The sequence below is a fragment of the Gambusia affinis genome, linkage group LG05 (assembly GCF_019740435.1).
Source record: "Gambusia affinis linkage group LG05, SWU_Gaff_1.0, whole genome shotgun sequence".
Classification (NCBI taxonomy): Eukaryota; Metazoa; Chordata; class Actinopteri; order Cyprinodontiformes; family Poeciliidae; genus Gambusia; species Gambusia affinis.
In genome coordinates, this window is record NC_057872.1 from 16,367,586 (window position 1) to 16,390,410 (window position 22,825).

The 22,825-nt window shown below is 38.9% G+C and overlaps 2 protein-coding genes across 4 annotated transcripts; one reads left to right on the forward strand and one right to left on the reverse strand.

Annotated features, from left to right (window-relative positions):
- Nucleotides 1–1,154: 1,154 nt before the first annotated feature.
- Nucleotides 1,155–7,323, reverse strand: alg2 (ALG2 alpha-1,3/1,6-mannosyltransferase). Of its 3 annotated transcripts, none has more exons than XM_044117212.1 (5): nt 7,195–7,323; nt 6,572–6,743; nt 5,736–5,873; nt 5,443–5,610; nt 1,155–4,811 (listed from the first exon to the last, which is right to left on the reverse strand). In XM_044117212.1, exons 1-5 carry the CDS (start codon nt 7,233–7,235, stop codon nt 4,071–4,073), a joined length of 1,260 nt encoding a protein of 419 aa, XP_043973147.1. In that variant the 5' UTR covers nt 7,236–7,323; the 3' UTR covers nt 1,155–4,070. The 3 variants fall into 3 exon arrangements, with proteins under 3 accessions (XP_043973147.1, XP_043973146.1, XP_043973148.1); XM_044117211.1 differs by lacking the exon at nt 7,195–7,323 and adding an exon at nt 7,033–7,159; XM_044117213.1 differs by lacking the exon at nt 7,195–7,323 and adding an exon at nt 6,954–7,036.
- Nucleotides 7,324–7,601: 278 nt separating this feature from the next.
- On the forward strand, nt 7,602–12,632 carry sec61b (SEC61 translocon subunit beta). The gene is made up of 4 exons (XM_044117279.1): nt 7,602–7,759; nt 8,583–8,680; nt 11,308–11,412; nt 12,163–12,632. The coding sequence occupies exons 1-4, from the start codon at nt 7,757–7,759 to the stop codon at nt 12,248–12,250; spliced, it is 294 nt and encodes a 97-aa protein (XP_043973214.1). The 5' UTR covers nt 7,602–7,756; the 3' UTR covers nt 12,251–12,632.
- Nucleotides 12,633–22,825: the final 10,193 nt, after the last annotated feature.

Genomic DNA, 22,825 nt, shown 5'->3' on the forward strand with positions numbered 1-22,825 from the left:
CTTAGTTTTCCACCTCGTCGGACAAAAAGATTAGATTTGGTCTTATTCGAACAGACAATTTTCTTCCTTGTGCTTGATATGGCAAACAGAAAGCTGCCACTCTTACATAAAGGCCAGATTTGTTCAATTTAAACAAAATCTCCCACCTGAGCTTTGGATCTCTGGAGCTCCTCCAGAGAAACCGTGGGCCTCTTGCTGCTTCTTCGATTCATGCCCTCCTTACTCAGTGTAAACCCATGGTAATGTCAGAGAAGCTTTGCAGTTTTCCATATTTATTAATGAACTCAGAGAATACTGAAGGATTCCTGAAGACAGCAGAATTTATCTAAGGGTATCAGAGTAAAGGGGGCTGAATACAAGCGTACAGGACCATTTCACAAAGCACGTCATGAAAACCTAGCAGCAGCAGAGTCTGATATCCCAACTCTAGATAATTGGACTTCATTTTTTGCATGTTTTTAAAACCAGGTTTTTTAAATCACCATAAAAGTTAAATACTTAAACACTTACTTTTCTTTTCAATGAAAAATGTTTACAAACACAATACTTACACTGATTCATTTTTCTACAAGAAGCACCTGCAGAATATTAATTTTAATTTTAATTAGGCTGGCAATGTAATGCTTTGTTTTAACAGGAACTGCTTAATAACTTATATTATTTTAATTACCATAATATCTAATTACCTGACTGATTACCATATAGCATCAGTCTAAATACCCTCAAAGCAAATATCAGGAGCGTGAAAGTAGGATTCTGGTTTTCCTACAATAAACCTCAGCTGATTATTAAAACAGAAAACATTAGCAATCAGAACCCACCAGGCTCATACAAATTAATTGATCTGAAATATTCCACATGGTGGATCTTGGTATTTATTTTAAATTAAACCATAGTCAGCAGTACTAATTGGACCAACGGGGACAAATAATACCTGTAGCTGTGGCAGACAAGTGGCCACACCGTCGGCTCCAGTGCCTCTCAGCTTTTGAAATTGACTGTGAAGAAACGTCTGAATCAATACGAGACGTGAGGACTGAAAGCTTAAAGAATTACTTAAAACCAGTGAGATCAAAGAGAGAAGGACATTTTTTACATGCCGGACACTGAGGCTGTTTGTGTCCACCTGATGGAATAAACACAAATAGAACACATTGCTGTATAAAAGTTCATTATTAGACCCGAAATCATACTGAAGCATTTACAATCAAGGGCATCTGGTGCTAAAGAATGAGTGTCAGATGATACAAACCCCCTCACAGGAAAACAGTCAACCAGATGATATCAAGCCTCCAGCTATGGACCGCCCAGGAAACTGGAGCAGCAGTTTTTCCCAAATCACAAAGCGAGAGGTTAGATTTTTTTATATATATGTGCAAAACATTTAAAAAAATACTGCTTTCTTCATGAGCTAAGAGGAAGTCTTGAAAAAATGGCTATGATTTTAAAGGCAATAGACAATGCTGCACAATAAAAATGACGTAGCAATATCAATGTTGTCATTTTTCTCAGTGTTGTTTTTATTTTCTAGGTTGATCGGGGTGCGTCTACTGCAGAGATCGGAGACCTGATGGACTGATCCTAACAATGTGCATCCATGGTTAGGATTGTCTCTTTGGGGTGTTTATAATGTAGAAGGTTATGTTATCCACTTTGGGGTGGGAGGTAAAAATCTTTCAATATTAAATAATTAGGCCCGAGCAGCAAAGCGCTGCAAAGGCCTACTGTTTTCATGCTGTTTATGTGCCCTTGATTGTCAGCTGACAATCAAGGGCACATCAAGGGCACATCAAGGTGAAATCTAAAGGTGATCGGGTCCTGAAGAAAACCAGAATCAGCAGGCAGCGCATCCCAGTGATGAAGGCACTCGCATCAGGGTCAACAACAACAAACACATCCTGACTGCATCTCCACCGGAAACCATCTAGATTATTGTGGGCACCACGCATTACATTTAATACAGGAAATCATGTAAATCAAAAAGAAATCATGATATATTGCTAAATCATTAATGAATTAATTAAAGGTGTAACAATGGCATTTAATTATTTTGTATTAAATAAAACTTTTATATTTGTCTTTTTTTTTTTTTTTTTTTACAAAACTAATGAAACACATAAATTGTGGCACTTTTGATTCTCCATACAGTTAATAAAAGAATAGGTATTTTCAATGTTATGCAACTGCTGATTAAGAAAAGCCACTTTTTTGACTGCTTTTTAGTTTTATTTGAGAGCTGTGTAAAAATCAAAGGAAAATAACATACATTTGTTTAAGCAAAGAAAAAAGACCCTAAAAACATTTTAATTTTTTTAAATGTTTTTTAAAAAACATTTTTTTTCTTCCAATAGATCCCCTTCAACAAGAATGAAGCTCATTCAGACACAACTCAGACTCTCCAAATGATAATGCAACGACAAATGGAAGCACAAAGTTAAGATCTTCTGTGTTTTGTCCCTCAGTGATTAAAGAAGAGCAAAATAAAACTTTCTTGCTGGCATTTTTTTTTTTTCTTGGAATGTTTTATTTACAGCATTAACAATGTATCTGTGCCTGCTTACTCGCCCACAAAATCCTTACAGAAGTCTATTAAAGGCCAACAAATGCACCAGCAGAACTGGTGGGACTCCGGAGATGGGGGAAACTATGTGTCTTCTTGTTTATTAAGACTTCAAGAATGCCGATAGGAGCATTTCTATACAGCAAGAAGCCAGAGGAGGCCATCGCGGAGACACAATGACCTTCTGCTATTCTCCTCATTGATAATGACCCAGACACAGGCTCACTGCCCATCTAATAAAGCCCAACTCTCCATCGTCTGCTAATAACCCTTTACGCAGCTGCAGGAGTCACGAACAGGCCAGCGTCCTCTGAATACAGGAAGGGGAACAAAGCTGTGGACGGACAGGACGCAGCAGAAAAGCATCCACCTATCGATCTCAGATTGTGCGCTGCCCGGTGGCATGTGGTGATGACTGCGCTGCTCCTCTTCAAAAAGACACAAAAACAAAACGTGCGTAGAGGGGGAGGCGTTGGGGGCACAATACACACAAACAGTGCAAAACATTTCACGCAACAATCAATCCTCGTTGGAGACTCATTTCCCAGGCTCTCGGTTGCCACGTTGCGGCACTTTTTCCATAGTTCCAGACACACAGACACCTAAGAAGGTGGTATTTTTCCAGCAACAGGACAGGTAAACTAATTTCTCATTTCTTAATTGGTACACGGATTCCATCGCTTTCGCGCCTCGCAGCAACCTCTCATGGGGAAGGCTGATTAATTGTCCTTGAAGTACTAATAATACACACCAGCTCAGTTCACATACAGACCTGTGCAAAAGTTTCAAGCCGTTCTTTATATTGTGTTTTCAGTGAGGCAGACATTCCTGTAATTCTTCAAACTGGTACTGACTGATAGTTCTTCATCCTTTCTAGAGGTCTTTCATTGTTGTTTTTTGGACTTTGGCTCATTTTAACGCTCAATTTCTGTCCAGTAATGGCCATGACACATATAGTGCATCGAAGAACTGGACTCAAATGAGTGAAAAAGCTTTCAATTAATATTAGAAAAACTACTGCAAGTTTAAAGAAATCTTGCTCATCATAATTTTATGTGAAAAAAAAAAACAACAACTAACACTTCAGGCTCCTGGAAATTAAAAACAAAACAAAACTTAAGTTTTGTTTTTGTAACATCCATACGACAAAAACACACAAAATCTTAATGTTTTTGGTGTAGTTTCTAGAACAAATATTTTAGTACACTTGAAACGAGACAAAACTGACTCATAATTAACTTTTCAGCACAAGATAAGAGCTTGTTTTAAGTCAATAACTGCTTAAAATTGACAAAAAGTGCTAGTTATAAGTGAAATAATCCGCCAGAAGAGCAAGACATTTTCCCATAATAATCTGCCAGAATATTCTTTCCAATTACTAGTCATTTTTATCAATACTAATGAATTATTGACTTCCATTTCTTGATGAATCTACACCGAAAACAGTAAGCTTTTTTGTTTTTGAGATGCCGCAGTTGTTCAGTTCCACAGTTTTCATCCTCACTTCCCATCACTTGCTCAGCTGGACAATATACCCATAGAGCTGGTTTGAGAAGGCCTGAAGAGAGAACTTCTCCTCCACCCTTCTCCTCCCAGCTAGTCCCATGTCCCTGCGGAGGCGTGCATCCCTGATAAGCCTCTCCATGGCCTTAGAGAAGGCCTCGGCCGTGGGCTCGCACAGGAAGCCCGTCTCCTCATCAGCTATGCTCTCCAGGGGCCCCCCGGAGTTCACGGCGATAACAGGACAGCTGCAATACATGGCCTCTACGGGAACGATCCCAAAATGTTCTCTGCTGGGGGTGTACAGCACAGCGGTGGCGGTCCGCAGCAGCACCACCTTCACGGAGTCAGAGGGAGAGCGCAGGAAGGTGACGCAGTCCTCCAAGTGGAGCTGCTCGGCCAGCTCTGTCAGCTCGTTGTAGTGCTGGACGTTCTCAGTAACTCGGTCATCGTAGCCGCCGGCGACCAACAGGTGAACGCCCGCTCTCTGAGAGGGCGTCAGGCTGCATCTCAGGACCGCCAGAGCCTCCAGAGCGAGGCCCAGGTTCTTTTTTCTCTCGTATCGGTTCAGAGACAGAAACAGGTGGGATACTCCCTCAGGAAGCAGACCCTGCAGGCCCTGTGCTTCCGTCGACATCTGATCGAACGCGTTAGTGTTGAGGGACGGGTAGAGGACGTCGGGCTGGACGCGGTTTAGACTGCAGAAGGTCTCCCTGAAGACGCCTGCAGTGAACTGGCTGTTCACTAAAATCTGAAAAGAGAAGTTAGAGAATATTATTTAAATCACATCTCTAAGAGTTTCCTTTGACTCTGTTAGCAGCTTAAGGACTGTCGTCATTCTAAATGGCTTGAATGGTTTCTGAGCTTTGCCATGAATATCATCTCATAACATACTAAAATAATCCACAAACCTTATGGCTTTACTTGAATTTTATGTGTTAAATTAACAAAAAAATACATTCAAATGATTTGTTTTCTTTACAAATGAAAGTTTGAATACTGGCGTGCATTAATCTTCACCCCCCTTTCACTGTGATACCTGAAAATAAAACCCAGTGCAATCACTTTCTAATAAATGACCACACCATTGACTTCATCACTCTTAATAGACTCTGTTTACAGTCTTCCTCAGATTTAAGGGGTTCCCACAAATGATTGTTGGAGAGACAAGATGTCAGGAGTCACCTTAGCGATTAGTAAATCATCTGAACAAACTACAGCTGGAACTTTCTAGGACTGAGTTTAGTTTTTAGCTTTTGCCTGGCTATACTTTTAGATGAGGACGACTATGTGTGTTTTTAACCAGGAGTGAATCCTAAGGTTTGTCAGAGGTTTAAATCTGAGTCCTATGGAATAAAGCAATTTTTTTTTATCTTAATTACCATGTCAGCCATGCCAGTGGTGCGTTCTTCCAACCAGTCAATAGGAGCTCTATAGAGCTTCTTCAGGGCTGACTTCCTCTGGGTCAGCAGCTGGTCCGGAAAGTGACAGTAGAACAGAACTTTCTTCCTGTGTCGGGACAACCGCAGCACCGGTATACACACCGATACCTACAGAAAAAAGTAAATAAATGTATACTTGTGTTACGCCACAGGATTCAATGAAAAACAGAAGACTTCACTGTTGAAACCTTTGAGTTTCAGCGATCTGACACTGGCGGCTTAAATAAACTCACCTGATCACAAACGATGACATCATACTCCACACCGCTCAGGAAGACCAGGTAGAAGGCCACATAAATCATCCGGAGGTACGCACACAGAGCATGCAGGTAGCCGAATATACTGGTGGGTAACCAGTCGCCAGCACATACCTTTAATACATTTACGTTTAAGAAAGAAATTTGGACCATTGAGAGTCTTGAATATTTGTTTTTTAAACACATAAATGTATTGTCAGGAAGGACAAAATCTGTTCAGAGTTTATGAAAACAGGAATGAAGCTAAAACATGGTCACAATCAGCTGCTAAGACAAGATATTGATCACATCCAAACATGCTTTGGAGGAGGAATATTACACTTATGGAATGGCTCTGATCTAACACTATTGAAAAAAGCGATACCTGATGCCGAAAAGCCAAGTAAACCAAGTGCATTAAATGAACCCTACCAATTATTATGAGAAAAGGGCAAAATAAGCAGCCAACATTATTCCAAAAGCTTGTTGATGGATACAAAGTGTGTTGTATCCATCACACTTTGCCAGCAGACATTTTAAAATCAAACTGTAATGCTAGTGCTACTAGTTAGCTTTTTAACCTAATGTGTTATTTTCAGCTTGTTGGAGAAAATCGATATTAGATTAAAATTCAATTAAAACTCGTGCACTAATGCCTTTTTAGAGCGAAATGGTGTTATATCGTCACCCCACTCTGGAAAAAGAATAGTATAAATTAATCACTAAAAGTTCGAAAAATATATAAGATTTTCGTGCCGATGACGTGCCTAAGTAGTACTGTTTCTTTTATTAAAAATAAATAAATAAAAACAGCAAGATGTGCTTTTACATACCACAGGAAGATCTGGGTCTCGCGTCTCCGAGAAGCAGTGTTTTGGATCATAATGGGCGGTCCAAATCTGAACACTGCATCCTTGAGACTTTAGGGCAACAGCAGCATCAACCACCAGTCGCTCTGCACCTCCAATACCAAGATCCGGATGGAGAAACACCACCCGAGCCATTCTGCACATAATAATTATATAGCAAATTTAGAGTATGCATTTTGTTAAAACACTATTTTACAAAGTTAAAGTTGTTTATGTTTTCAGCTAAATAAACAAAATCTCACTACATAAAAAGAAATAAGAGAATGTCAATCTTACGACTTTTGTGTAATCGGAACTGAAATATACAATCTAAAAGACAATCCTAACTAAAAAACAAGAAGCATACCTCACACATTTAAACACGTCTTATAAACGTGCAATTAGCTTGTCTTTAATTATAGGTTAAAGTAAGAATGCACACTGACGGATGCAAGGGTGGCTCCAGCCAAAGTTTGGCGTTTTTACACATGTGCTAATATTGACACTGGCTCGAAACTGTCTTGCTAAAGTCACATAACCTGGCGAGAGCTGTTGCAACCAAAAGTCCAAGCAACATTCAACTAAACGTGAAATACGGAAATGTTTACCTTTCAATTTCTCCACTACCTTGTTCAGTTTTAGAAACCATCGATTAAGCTCGCCTGATCAGCCACAGCTATGATGAAGAACTGACAGTGAGCCGCCATTTTGGTTCAATTCACTGTTGGTTTAAGCTCATTTGAGTGCCCTGTTTGAACCGTAATGGCGTCAGTTTCCCACAGTGAGACACGTCTCTCTCTCATAGAGACAAGGAGAAACAGTGATTTGCCTTTCAACAATTGGTAGTTTATTATATGCATGATTCTTTCTAAATTAAAAAAAAGTTTAAGCTATTTTATTATATTGAAAATAAAAAACATAAAGCTGTGTAAGTAATTTTTTTTTCTTTTGTTTTTATGTTGGATCAATTCAGTCAGTCAGGCTTCTACTCGGTAGCCCTCACTGGTCCTGAATTTAGCTTTCGTGTCCCTTTTTAGACGTACGTCAGCTTTGTGAGCTCTCTTCTGAAGTTTTGACCAATTTGCTCACAATCTGCGTTTTTTTCTGACGTGGATATCAGATTCAAAGGAGGCTCTCGCTTTAGATCTGCATCAAGAAATATAAAACAAAATGGTAATTTTCTTATTTCCATCTAAAAATTAGAATTTTAACTAGCTAGCTTAGTTACATTCATTTAGTGCCAGTGATCGTTTTGTAGTTAGCAGGTTAGCTGTGGACGTGGCCGTTCCTTAGAGATTCATACAATTTGTATACGAATTCCTTATATAATACTTAATGTATTAACATTAATTATATATATATATATATAGCCAATCACAAGACTACCATTGCTGTGGAGGGTTAAATTGTAATCACGGTGCTACGACTTTTGCTTAAAACTAACCTGTTCTAGTGAAGGCAAGTATTTAAAAATTTATTATCATTTATTATAATTAAATATGTCTGGTTTGCCCCAATAGTCATGTATACAGGTAGATAGATTTTTTTCTGTCATTTAAAATGGGGATTAGACAGTTTATGCTAGATTCCCAAAACTGTACTTTCTCACAAATACTGGATTTCCAGAATGACTTAATTTGTAATCTAGCCTTTAGTCTTTAACATTATGAAAGTATATTTAACCAATATTTACTAATTCAGTACACATGTAATCCTCTTATGTAACATTACATTGGGACCAAATTAATATTTTTGTGATCTTTACTCTGGTTAATATTGTTTGTTGGTACGTGATTGGTCTGTAATATTGCACTTTTTTTACTTTTATGCAATCTTGTGTTAGAATATTATGTCAAAAGATCATCATGCACTTTTTAAACCCTCTAATATTTTTGTTTAAAAGGTATGGCTTTGAGATTGTGAAACAATAATTGACCAAAGAAATGGCTGATAAGCAGATTTATTTCACCTAAATAACATTTATCTTTTGTTTTAGCCTGGACCAGCCGCAAGTGCAACTAACGTTGGGGCGTCTAGCCGTTCCCCCAGTAAAACAGTGGCTCCCCGGGCTGCAGGCTCTACAGTCAGGCAAAGGTATGTCGTCTAAACTTTACAGTCATGTCTAAAATCTGAATTTTTATGCAGGAAACTTTCCTTTCTCTTCACTGTATGGGGACATGTTTCAGCAAAGGCTAGTGTAAGGTATAATAATCCATGTCGACATTATTGTTTAACTCTGTGATTTAAAAAAAAAAAACAGCTTTTTTTTTGGACCACATAAGTAAAAAGGGTACATTTATTAGCGTGAATCTTGAATTTATACAGTTAATGACTCTACATGACAAAATAACTTCTGTTCTTTTCAAATTACTGGCTCCGCTGTATTCTACGTCAAAACAAAGGATTGTTTTGCTGTTTAATAAAGTATGTCCATCCAAACTATGGCTGATCAATATTGTAAAGTTACCTGTTTGTGATATCAAATTAACACCAATTAAATCACAGGTGTCAACCTCCAGTCCTCAAGGGCCACTGTCCTGCAGTTTTTAGATGTGCCACAGGTACAAAACACTGGAATGAAATGTCTTCATTACCTCCTCCCTGTGTAGATCAGTTCTCTGGAGCCAGAGCCTTAATGACCTAATTATTCTATTCAGATGGTGCAGCAGAGGCACATCTAAAAGTTGCAGGACAGCGGTCCCTGAGGACTGGAGTTTGAGACCTCTGAATAGATTACATGATCCTACCTTGTGACGGTTTTGGTCTTAATGGAGTAAGAAAATTAGAGCAAGCTCATTTTAGGGGGTTTATTAGCTGGGCTATCTGCTCGGGAAGTCAGCTTGTAGTTGGCCATAGATTGGCAACCGTAGCTTTAAAACGGTGTTGATGCTTCTTTAGTCTCCACTCAGTAACCATGTTTTTTTTACAAACTGAACTTTTTTAAGCTACTGAGTTTTTCTATCCTGCGAGGGAATGAAAAGCCCTTCAATGCACCAAACAGCTGGAAAAAGCTCCGCTCCCTCAGGCATTTTCTCCGGTAACCCTCAATTATGGGTCATACTTGACACCAGTGACTGGCTGATGCTTAGTTTGACATGCTGGGTTGGGAATTTATTGGGTGGTTTAGACATAGGATGCAGTATAATTTCTGATTCCCACTTTACCCTGTGCCACAAAGCGTCTATGATACTAGCATTAGTTTTAGATTTACAGTAATATTTACAGAGTTGCTAAGTGAGTGCAGTTGTCAAAATTCCAGTTGCATGGTGCACTTTATATTACGCCAATGTGTATTATTGAATATTTTGACAATATATCGTAGGTATTCGTGATAAAGCTGCATTGACAAACTGAATAAACTCATAAATTCATGTTACCTGGAATGTGATTTCCAGTAAACAGTGAATTCCAATCAGTCTTTGGTGATATTAATACTGTTCACACTAAAGCTCAAGACTGCCAGTTCACACCAAATCATCTCAAAGTTCTTTACAAGATTCAATTTGTGTAATTATATAAGCATAAAATTAAGTTTAAGTCAATTGAATTCATTCCAATACAGTTATATCTGTTCAACTCAAATCCAACGATGTACATTCAAATATAGTTAAATTTTAATGCATTCAAATTAGTTTTTTTTAATGTAATAATTATATAATTTTGCAAAACAATTTCTTCTAAGAAACCCAACCTGTTAGGTTTTTTTTAATGATGTTGCTAATTAAGATGATGATGATGATGATGATGATGATTGAGATATTGTGGAGCCCAAGTCAAAAGTGTCAAGTTGACGTTTTAATAGGTATAACTTGTTTGTACCTTCTTTCTGATCTGCAAATTCAGATCGAAATCAATATTTCAATAACAGGGTAAATATGAAATAAGACATGGGAGCTTTATTTGAAAATCTGGGAAAATATTATTTGGATTGACCTGCCGTTTTTAAACCAGTTAAATTTTACAATGTTTAATTGTGAAGAATAGAAAACTGCTGGGAGTCAAATTTGTGTTGCTTCTCACAATCCAAAAGTGAAAGTGGAGGATATCTTTGATGGTTGCGTCTTTACTCTGAAATTGAAATGTGCCACCAGATTGTTGGACAGCTATTCTTTACTTCCATCAAAATATTGACTTTTTTTTTTCTCAAATGCATAAATGTTATATTATTGTTTAAAATTCTTTCTGATCACATTTCCATTTTGATTCTTGTTTTTGTATGAAAAAATTGAAAGTAAAAACCCTGTTCCTACTGCTTACTGTTTGTTTTTGTTTTTTATTAAATGCTGTAAAAAGCATCAGGTTTCAGGTGGTTAGTTCTTGTTTGGCCCCCCTCATCGATTAAAGTAGATGGATGTTGTCGTGTAGACTTAATCAAAGTGTAATCAAAAGGGTCGCTGCAGCTTCTCTCTCATTATTACCCATTACCACCAATCCTCTTCATTACCTCATTAACCTCTGTTTAATCTGTCCACAAGCAAAGCAGCCATGAATCAGTCTGCTTCCTAGTTATATTAAGATTAAATACTGAATTTTTTTTTTTTTTACTGTTAATGGTTTTTAAATGCCAATGATAACAGGAGTGTAGATTGTACAACTATCGTTTACAGATTTGACCGTCTTCTCTTTTTTTGACTAGTTTTCTTGCCGTTTAGAAAATATGATTTGCAACATGTTTTTATAGTAGGTGGATTGAAGTTGTTTTTCATTTATGTCTCCTTTAGAAAAGCTACCAGCAGCGGTACACGCAGCGGAGCCAGGACTACAGGATCTGCCGGCACCGGCGGCATGTGGCGCTTCTACACTGAAGACTCACCGGGCCTTAAAGTGTGAGTACCACTTATGAAAAAAAATACAATAAAAACACCCTTTATAGAAGAATTGCTCCTATAAACTCGCATATCGTGTCTGACATTTTGACATGCTCCACTTAGAGATGCTAATCTTCAGTATTTCCGACTCTTGGGATGATAAATGGCAGGAAATTGGGCAGACGTGACTCTCGGCTAAAACAATTGATGCCTCCGAGTTTGGGACCTTCTTCATGTGCACGCAGTTATTTGCTGCCACAGTGCATGCTGGGAGGACTCTGATCCTCAAACTTATGTTCTGCTGAATCCTCGGCTCTGATATTAGCAAAGGCATCCCGTCTCCTGGCCATAAACAGTCGCGGCTGATCAATGGTGCCGTGGTCGTTATTGAGTGCGTCTCTCCAGCAGTCGAAGGAGGGCAGGCCGGCCATACAGTGGTGTATATCGAGTGCGTGTTTGTTCCTGCGTTAGACGCCAGCCTCAAAGCTTCATTAAAGGATCCACTCTGAAAGGTCAACTCAATTACAGCCTTCTGACAGGGAGGGGGGGCGGGAAGAGGGGCGGCGCAGGCGAATGTTGGCATGGCGATGCTGCTACCTAGCAATGCGCTCCTTCGCCCAACCCCTCCTCGCTCTCAGAGCCTCCTTCAGAGATGAGAGCCCCTCCTTGTTTCCAAAACTCATCAATAAAATCAGATGCTCACCCTGGTTGGAGCCACTGCAAGTGATGGTGATTTGTGTTTTAATCAGTGTCTCATTGTTTCGACAGCGGCCCTGTACCTGTGCTGGTGATGAGCCTCTTGTTTATTGCTTCAGTCTTCATGCTCCACATCTGGGGGAAGTACACCCGCTCCTAAACTCCAACCTGAAGACATCTGACATCTCAGCTTCGTAACTTTTTGGACCTGGACCAAACAACGAATGAACAAGTTTCCTCCTTCGCCATCACTACAACTCTCAAATTGGACTTTTGTGGCCATTATAGTTCACGAGCTAAATCTGGATCGTGACTATGGTAACCAGAATGCAGCTTTTACTCCCGAGGTTAGAGGGATGAAGCGTTGAGGACGTACCTGAAGACTTCAGTAGTCGGGAGCAGCATGTTTTCCTGCTCCTGCTGCATGGAGGACATTTGTGTTTTCAGGCCCCCAGTAAACATTTCTCCTCTTATTTTTCTTTTGTTAACAGCATTTGTACAAAATTTGATTGTGAAGTTGTACAATAAAATTAATAATAAAAAAAAGGGTTGAGTTGGTTATTTTAAATTTCTAGAAGATTAAACATTTTGGCAAAATTTATTTTCCTATATTTCTAACAGATGAGTTAGAGTTGCTTTAGAACTATATTTCAAATAAAACTGCATGTTTTTAGAGACATTTTGTCCAGGATTTAAAGAGTATTCATCAAAGCTTTTCAATTATGTTCAAATTTGTATCTTATGATGATTATATTCATTCTTAAATCCATAAGTCCAGTAAGATTTAATCAGGCATGAAAGAAAAGAACGAACACATGGCAGCAAAGAATAAAGCTGAAATTTGCAGAAGATTGAGATTAGCTTCGGAGTGCAACTCTTAATATAGTGCTTCATGAGGAGAAAGAAGTCAGGAAAAATGTCTGAGTGCAGCAGCTTGGTGACCTAACAAACTTGCATCCGGTGGAGTAATTTAAAAGCTCTCTCTGGCAAATCCAGGCTGTCTGCATTTCAACACTGGGGCAAATGACCATTGTGACATTAGGTACTTCCAAAGACAAAAATCCTGGTTAAAAATAATTTATGCTATTTGTACTCTGGTATTACCCATCAGGTTATTGTGCAAGTCTTACTTTTCTCCTTTTAGTCTGCCCATGTTTTACAAGTGAGGTTAAAAGTAATAGAGTAATTTACCTGAATGTCCAAGATCTCAAAGTCCCATCTTGGATACTCAGTCACACCACTCACGTTTCTGCCTGCATTTAGTTTTATGGTATATCTCCTACCCTAAAATCTCACTTTAAACTAAAGCGTCAAATGTTTTTGACAGAAGAGAAGGTAAAATACAAAGAATGCAGCTGCATTCTTATGTTTTCCTCATTTGGCTCAGACACTCAAAAAGAAAAAAAAAAAGAAAAGATTTTTTTTACTGTTAGAGTTGATTGAAAAGTAAACTGCTATAAGAGCAACTTTTCCTAACCTGACAAGGTTTATGCTCACAAACGACTCGTTGGTCTCTGGGCTGTCTCTGCTGGGTGCGACACAAACTGAGCTGTCTTCTCTCAACTTTAGGTTGTTGTTTGCCTTAAACAAGATTTATATTGTTTTGGTCAAGAAAGTTTTTTCTTTTGTAAAGAGCGACTAAATGTTCTTTTTTTTATGTCTAAGTTTTAAAATTAATTTACATCCTGTATGAAGCACAATGTAAAGGCTGACTCAGATAAATTCTTGGTTTCATTTTCTGTCTTTATCAAATCTTTCTATTTCAAATGAATTAAAAACTTTTGCTTAAATTATCATAAAATTCACCTTCTACCCATGCATACCTTTGGTTCAGACACAACTACTAAGTTTTACCAAGTTATTAGGTACAACTTGATAGTACCGAATTGGAGCTCTGTTTACCTTCAGAACTGCCTCTATTCATCATAGCATTGATTCAGCAAGGATTTAGAAACAATTCCCAGAGATCTGTGTCCATATTTATGTGATCACATCATGCAGGTGATGCAGATTTGTCATCTGAACATACATGTGAATCTCCCTTTCCATCACATGTTAAAGGTTCTTTGTTGGAATAAGATCTGGTGACTGTGGACTGTGGTCACTGAAGTCCAGTGAATTCATGCTTTCATGTTCAAGAAACCAGTTTGAGGTGATTTGAGCTTTGTGTGCTGGGATGGACATGGTGTGTAACAACAGGCTGCGCCACAATTAATCTGTATATTCCTCTTTCTTTAATTCATCTAAAAATGGCCTGGTATGTATTTCATCAGCCCCCCCTCCCCCCCCTCCACTGACATTATTGTGCTTTAATTTACATTTAAGCAGCACTTTATTTGTTGGTTGCAATATTCAGGTTGGCTCATCTGCATGTTGCCTCTGCTTGTCTTGTCTGTCCTGAGGGGGGCGCTGCAGACCATTTTACCAACCCGTCCTGAGTCAGCATTTAGTAACTACAGCATAAAACTGTCATCACTCAGGAAAGGTATTTCCACTTTTACACTATGTGTGACTCTTAAAAATGATTATTACTGAACACTGCGCAGCATAAACTGTTTCTACAGTCATGTTGAACTTTAAGTGTCCTCTATAATTTACTTCTGAAGTGACATTATCAAAAATGTTATTTTATTTATCAGTATAAACCTTCCAGATAAGTGGACTCTTCATAGTTTCTTATTTTGCAGCTGTTGGGGTGTTTTTGGTCCAACCTGCATCACCAGGCTATCCGTGTTGAATATGAAACCTCCAGCTGCCGTGGCTCCTGAGCTTTGTGTTAAACGTAGCATTTCATGCCTGTTCACTAATTCATCCTGTTGCTATGGCCCTGCTTTCCGCGAAGCTCCCATTGTTCGCGGCATCCCTCTCCCTGTCGTCCGCACAGAAAACACACACGCTGAGAAGCGCTGACAGACTCCGCGCTCCAATTCACGGTGGCACAACACGGCAGTGAGCCAGAATAATTTAACGAAAACAATTAAATATGAAGCAGCCGCTGCAGAGCTGTCCCCTCAGAGATCAGGAGTAAAACAAGCACAGGCGGAGTGTGGAGAAACTGTGGCCGCCTCTGTTGCTGCAACCTGTGGTTTCTAACTCCTCCTGGCAGCGTCCACACCCGTCAACTTGCTGTTTCCTTCAGCAGAGGAGCAGTGAGGAAAGCTTTTCTTATTCTTTTCCATGCTTCTTATTGTTACGACCATAAACTTGCATTTTATTAAAATTTTGTGTGTAAAACCAACAAAAAGTTGTAAATGTGGGAAGAGAAAGGAAAAGGAAGCATGGATTTTCCTTTTTTTTTTTTTTTTTTTTGCTGTAAAAATATGAAAAGTGAAGCGTGTGGTTGTTTTCAGCCCCACTGAAGACAGACAGAGGTTAACATGATGCGGCATGATGCTGCCACCACCATGTCTTACAGTGTGGATGGTGTGTTCAAGGTGATGTGCAGGAGGGAATTTATGACTTTAATCAACAGATTCTCCCACCTGAGCCGTGGATTCTTGGCCAGTTTCAGTGGAGGGCATTTTCTCACCGTGTTTACATGATGGGTTGAACAGTTTTCTATGAGCTGTTTTAATGTTAAGAGATTAATTCAATATGAGACAGTCACAAAAATGAAGAAATGTCAATCTTTACTTAGGGTTTGAGCTGCAGTTCGACACACAGTGGTTATAATGTTTTGTCTGTGTAACAGACAGTGTTTAGGTTTAAGTTGTAGAATTCCACTTGTTTTATATTTATTAGTGCAATGGGGAAATAGCGCCCTCTCTCTCGGTGTGGCTGGTTATATTTTGCTGGCCACTGTAATCAGTGACAGTCTGTGAAAGCTACACGAGAGGTGAGTTGGATTTTTCAGCACACAGTAGAAAAAGTGTTAGCAACATAATAAAACATCATTTTTATTAACTTAGACAAATAGTGTATAATAACTATACACTATGTGTGCCTGGCACAAATTTTTGTACTTTTAGTTTTGTTAAAATTGTAAAACACTTCTTGTGCTAAGTTAAAAGCTAACATAATGCTCTGTTGTAGTGTGCTGAAAAATCCAACTCACCTCTCGTGTAGCTTTCACAGACTGGCACTGATTACAGTGGCCAGCAAAATATAACCAGCCACACCGAGAGAGAGGGCGCTATTTCCCCATTGCACTAATAAATATAAAATAAGTGGAATTCTACAACTTAAACCTAAACACTGTTACACCTGAAGAGAACAGGCGTTTCAACGTGCGTTCATTTATTTTCCTTCTTAGAACAGCGGTACAATACAACTGCAGTACACAGAAGACACAGTAGATGGCAGCATAACAGCCTTTCCATTAATAACCATTGAACAAATTACTGCTTCTTATTTCAACACTCCCACTTAATTTTTACAATGGTATTAAGACACAACATAGTGCTGAAATAACTTTTAACTCAACTTGCGAGACTAACTTATTATTCCTTTTCTGTTTATAGTTAACCTTTTTTGTCTTGCCGTACTCAACAAAAAATATTGTTTACTTTATAATGAAAAACTACAAAGCAAGACATTCTATCACAGATTTAAATTGGAAAAAGTCCAATCTTTCTTCTAAAATACTCAAACTTCTGTCTTGCAAGAGGTTTTGTCAAGATATCTGCCTTCATATCGTCGGTTGGACAATATTCTAACTTGACTTCACCATTCTGCACACATTCACGAATGTAATGGTAACGAATGTCTATGTGCTTGGTTCTTGAATGGTCCACCGGATTCTTTGCTATTGCAATAGCTCCTTGGTTGTCCTCCAGAATCACTGTAGGCTTTGTGACCATTCCAAGATCATTCAGTAATCTTCTCAGCCAGGTACCTTCTTGAGCTGCTTGACTGAGAGCAACATACTCAGCTTCTGCTGTTGAAAGTGCAACCGTTGTTTGTTTTTTGCTTAGCCAGCTCACTGCTCCTCCACTGAGTAGAAATATGTTGCCTGTTGTTGAACGGCGGTCGTCCTGATCTCCAGCCCAGTCAGCATCAGAGAAACCAGTCAAATCTTTGTTCCCTGAACAGTCATACTTTAGAGCAAGGTTAACAGTTCCCTTTAGGTATCGAAGAATCCTCTTCACAGCAGTCAGATGTGCAGTATTTGGATTTGCATTGAACTTTGACACTGCACTCACTGCTTGTGCTATGTCTGGTCTTGTTGTCATTGCCGCATACAGTAGACTTCCAACCATAGACTGATATGTACTTGGATTGACAGGATTACTGACAGAATCATCCTTTTTCAGTTTTACACTGATGTCAGCAGGGGTTGCAACAGGATTTGCTTTATCCATCCCATATTTCTGAAGAATGTTTTCAATGTACTGTTTCTGGTGAAGAAAGATGCAGTTTTTTGCTTTGTCTTGAATAACTGAGATGCCGAGGATGTAGGACAGTTCACCCAAGTCCTTCATTTTGTAGCGCTCTTGGAGAGTCAGTTTTAACACATTCATGCTTTCAGTTGACTCTGTAATCAGCATCAGATCATCTACATAAACTGCAATTATCTCCAGCTCTTGTGATGACCTCACAAACACACAAGGATCCGAGGTGCTCTGCTTAAATCCAAGATCCATCATGAATTTTGTGAACTCTTTATTCCAACAACGAGGAGACTGTTTTAATCCGTAGATTGATTTTTTTAGTTTGCATACAAGATGCTCCTGACCTGGTTTGATGTATCCCTCAGGTTGTTCCATGTATATTTCTTCCTCCAGGTGTCCATTTAAGAATGCAGTGACAACATCCATTTGATGTACATGTAGGTTATTCTGGATGGCAAAGGATAATAACGTACGAATTGAGCTAAAACGTACTACAGGTGAAAATGTTTCATAGTAGTCAGCACCATAGAGCTGTGAGTAACCTTTGGCAACAAGTCTGCACTTGTATCGCTCCACTTCTCCATCACTTTGATGCTTGACTTTGAACACCCATCTTGACCCAATGACCTCTTTGTCCTTTGGTAGTTCCACCAGATCCCATGTTTCATTTTCTTCCAGTGACTGGTATTCCAAATCAGCCGCTTCTTGCCATTCTTTTGAATTTGGACCCTTTAATGCTTCTTTCAGTGTGATTGGTTCTGTGACAGAACACACATTAGCACAATGATCAACAGTCACCATATCTGCAAACTCGTCATATCCATATCTCTTTGGAGCCTTTCTGATTCTGCTTCCTCTTTTAATAGTTTCATCAACAGTGACGTCATCATCAGTTGTTTCCTTTTCTTCTGTGATGGTAATCACCTCTTTCTCTGGACAGGAAATTTCCTCCTTCTCTTTCCAGTCAAAGTCCGATTCATTAAAGATGACATCCTTTCGAATCAGAATTTTTCTTTTTCTTCATCAAACAGACGATATCCTTTTGCATTGTTTGCATATCCCACAAACCTGAGCTTTACAGCTTTCTTGTCAAGTTTTCGTCTTTCAGCGTCTGGAATATGTGCATAAGCAACACAACCAAACACTTTCACATGGCTCATGTCAGGTTTTTTACCAGACCATCGTTGGTAGGGTGTCTCTTGCTTCAGAACAGATGTTGGCAATCTGTTTTGTATGTAGGCTGCTGTTGCTACTGCTTCAGCCCAGTACATCTTTGGTAGTTTAGCATGTGACAACATACTTCTAGCTGCTTCAACCAATGTCCTGTTTTTTCTTTCTGCAACTCCATTTTGCTGAGGTGTATGAGGTACAGACATCTCATGGTGGATACCTTGAGCCTTCAAATATTCTTGAAATTCACTTGAAATGTACTCCCCACCATTATCTGATCTCAGTCTTGCAACTTTGTGTCCACACTCATTGGAGAATGTTCTCTCAAATTCCTTGAATTTGCTTAAGACTTCACTTTTTTGTTTCATGAAGTAAACCTTACAACATCGAGAAAAGTCATCAATAAATGTTACAAAGTATTTTGACCCACCGATGGATTCAGTCTGCATGGGTCCACAGACATCACTATGGATCAGTTGCAGCTTACGTTTGGAACGAATTTTTCCCACTGCCTTACATGGCTGTCTTGTGAGCTTGCCTTCCACACAGGCTTCACAGAAAGGAAGTTCTTTGTCTGCAGAGAATTTCACTCCATTCACCAGATCTTCTAGTTTCTTTAGTTTGGTAGTGTGACCTAATCGCTGATGCCACAGATTAGCTGTTACTGATGCACTTGATGCACTATGATAGACCTGCGAAGATCCTTTAATATCCAACTGATACAGTCCATCAGATCTTTGTGTTCCCATTCCTTGAAGAGTTCCATCCTTGCCAATGTAGCACGAGATTTTTTGAACTGCACTGTATTTCCTTTTCTTGTAGCAGCTCCCACTGAAAAAAGATTTCCAGACAACTTTGGAACGAACAACACATCATACATTGTGGCAGGTTTAGCATCACTTATTTTGAAGGTCATGTTCAATTTAACAATGCCAAATCCTTGAGCTTCCACCACCCTGCCATCACCCAGTTTTACAGACTGTGTTTCTGAAAACTGCTGGTAGTTTTGAAGAATTTCTTTGTCACAGGTCATGTGTTTTGATGCTCCAGAATCAATCAACCACACATCTTGTCCTGGTCCTTCAGTTAGATTTGCATTTTCTGCAACAAAGGCACTATCAGAGGGATCTTCTTCATTTTCACAAACTGCATTTTTGGCTTTGTGATTTTTTATTCGTTTTTTCCAACTTGGACAGTTACGCTTTATGTGTCCTTCTTTGCCACACTTGTAACATCTCCATGAACTCTGTCTTTCAGCTCCCACTACTTTTGAATGGTCCTGCATTTCTCTGTGAATTTGTGTTGACATGGCTGATGCACCACCTGATGTAGCAGCACTGTAGTCATCATTAACATTGACTCTTTTTTGCTCTTCATTGATTAATGCTTGCTGAACAAACTGCAATGTCAAATTGTCCATCTTAGTTTCGAGAGCAGTGACAATCGTAGCATAGCTTGGTGGTAAGCTACCCAGGAGTGTTACAATCTGATCTTCCTCTTCAATTATAGCACCTATTGCTCTTAGCTGATCAGTCAGTTCCTTCATTCGTTTTAAATGGTCATTTAAGCTGTCCTTTTCTTTCATTTCACATCTGAAATATTTCTTCTTCAAGAACAGTTTATTTGCTAAAGTGTCTCTCTCAAAATGTCCTTTTAGCATGTCCCAAGCCTCTTTTGGAGTTTGACAGCTTGTTATTAAATATAACTGGGGTGTACTCACATTTAGCACTAACATGGAAAATGCTCTTTCTCTCCGTCTCTCGAATTCCGCCTGCGCTTGTGCGCTAGCATCCGGAGTTAGCATATCCGTCTCCGTTAGCATGCCCCATAGTCCTTTAGCTTTTAGCAAATGCTCCATCTGAAACTTCCACGTTGCCCAGTTCTCTGGTCCGCTCAGCTTGTCGATAAACGTCTTATCATCCATTGTGAATCCCACAATTCCGTTTATCTGACTCAAAAAACTTCACTTACTGAACTTTTTAGCGACGCTCTGGGCCCATAACCTGAAGAGAACAGGCGTTTCAACGTGCGTTCATTTATTTTCCTTCTTAGAACAGCGGTACAATACAACTGCAGTACACAGAAGACACAGTAGATGGCAGCATAACAGCCTTTCCATTAATAACCATTGAACAAATTACTGCTTCTTATTTCAACAACACCTGCACTGCCATTGATTGTCTTGGATCTTCATTTGTTATGACAGGCCTTTGTTGACAGGTTGACGAATGGATGGGTGGGTGATAGGAAGGAATGAAGGAAGGCACTTGTGGGCAAATTTCTCCAGTTTTCATTAAAGTAAAAATAAGAAAAGATCCAATAAAATGTAAATCATATGTTGGTAAGCAAAGTACAACTGAATATTTCATTTATTTTAATAAATCAGAGTTGGTAAAGTCTCTTTTATTGAGATAGTTCTATTTTTTAATCATGACTTGCTTCTTGATTCAAACAAAACAACATAGCAAACAAAAACAAAATTAAGTTTTCCCTCACTCTCTATTATGTCATCACGCTTATTTTGTAGAGATCCTAAGAATCCTCCGCTACCTTGTTTCTGTGTATAAAAATATTACTTTCCACTTCATCGAAACCTAAAGAGATCAATGAATATCAGTCATGCACCAACAATCACATTCGTCTGTATAAATCCTCCTGAATGTTGAGATGACGTTTTGCTTGTGGAAAAAAAGAGGAGAGGAGTGAGAGACAGGAGGAGGAAAAGACAAAAGGGAGGATGCAGTTCTTTAAAGCACAGCCGCTCCGAGTCTTTTCACCAGAAACCCATTTCCTGTGAGGAAACCACAAAGGATTGTTCCTGACGTAGAAAGAGGCGAACACGTTCATACCAATCATACCCGGTACCAGAGTTGGATAGTAACTAGTTACATTTACTCAGTTACATTTGCTTGAGTAAATTTTTGAGGAAAAGTTACTTTTGGAGTGTCACGCTGTAAAGTTTTTCCTTAACTTCAGTAATTTTATTATGAAGCATCACTGCTCTTACTTGAGTATAATTTCCAAATATTCTTCCTGCAGTGAGTAACTTGATTGAATGAAGTGAAAGCTTGTTTTCACACAAAACACACACCTGCATTCTTTGTTAAAGTTTCATAAATTTTATATTTAAAGAAATTGAGTTGGAAAAAGAGTTTGAATCTATTATATAATTATATGAATTATTTTAATTTGGGTCTTTACAACACCAACATTTCCACATAACATGGTTTTGATCAGTTTCTCAGTACTGCAACAACTTTTTTTTTTTTTTTTTTTACCAAATGCTTTTTTCCTCTTACTTGAGTCATTTCTTATGTGGCTATTTTTCACTTTTACTTGAGCAAAAATATGTTGAAGTGGTGCTACTCTTACCTGAGTACAGTTTTTGGGCTCTCTACCATCTCAGGCTGTCATCGGAGAGTAAAACATAGAATTATAAGCAGTTTCTTCAGAACCAATGTTTCTCTGTCTCTCATCAAAAACTCCCTGATCTCAGTCCTGTAGAAAAACATCAGATGCAGAAGTTTTGAGATTTGAAAGTTTCCTTTAAAGGCTGAGCAGATCTCCACTGTTGCATGCAGTTCTGTCCAGTTTTGTGCAAACGGTGATATATTTTTTTTTTAAACAGATCACCTGGTTGGTGAAGCATGGGATGGATGGACATGCGGCTGAAATTGATCCGCGTTTGATGGCCGAGGGAGGGATGCCCAAAAGCAGAAACCTGCACACAGACCTGTCAGAAGACGAGTACAGAAAATTTTCACGTCGTTTTTCAGCTACTTTGATCAATTCTAGTTAGAAAGAAGAAAAGAAAAATCTTAAAGCAGTAAAAGCAAGGGCTACGTTTGAAAGAAAAAGGGGAACACGTCAAAGCCTAACAACACCTTGGCAAATCTGAGCTATGAGGAAAGCAGCATGGTGTTGCAGGGACATCTTTCTTTGGTCCGTCACAAAGCACCAAGCAGAACCTGTGTGAAGTCGGCCCACCCCGCCTTCTTCAAATCAGACAAAAATGACGTCAAACGTTGGTGATACATTTGTGCTGGATTGCGCAACAAAAACTTCCACTGGTGCTGCTATCATTTTTCTAGCTATTAAAAAATGTTTCCAGAAATGATGAAAGGTGAACCAGCCCCGCCCACCTTCTTCAAATCAGACAACATTGGTGTGAGTCGACTCGACTACGTTTGTGCTGGTTTGTGCAGCAAAAATATTTCTTTGTGCTGCTTTGTTTT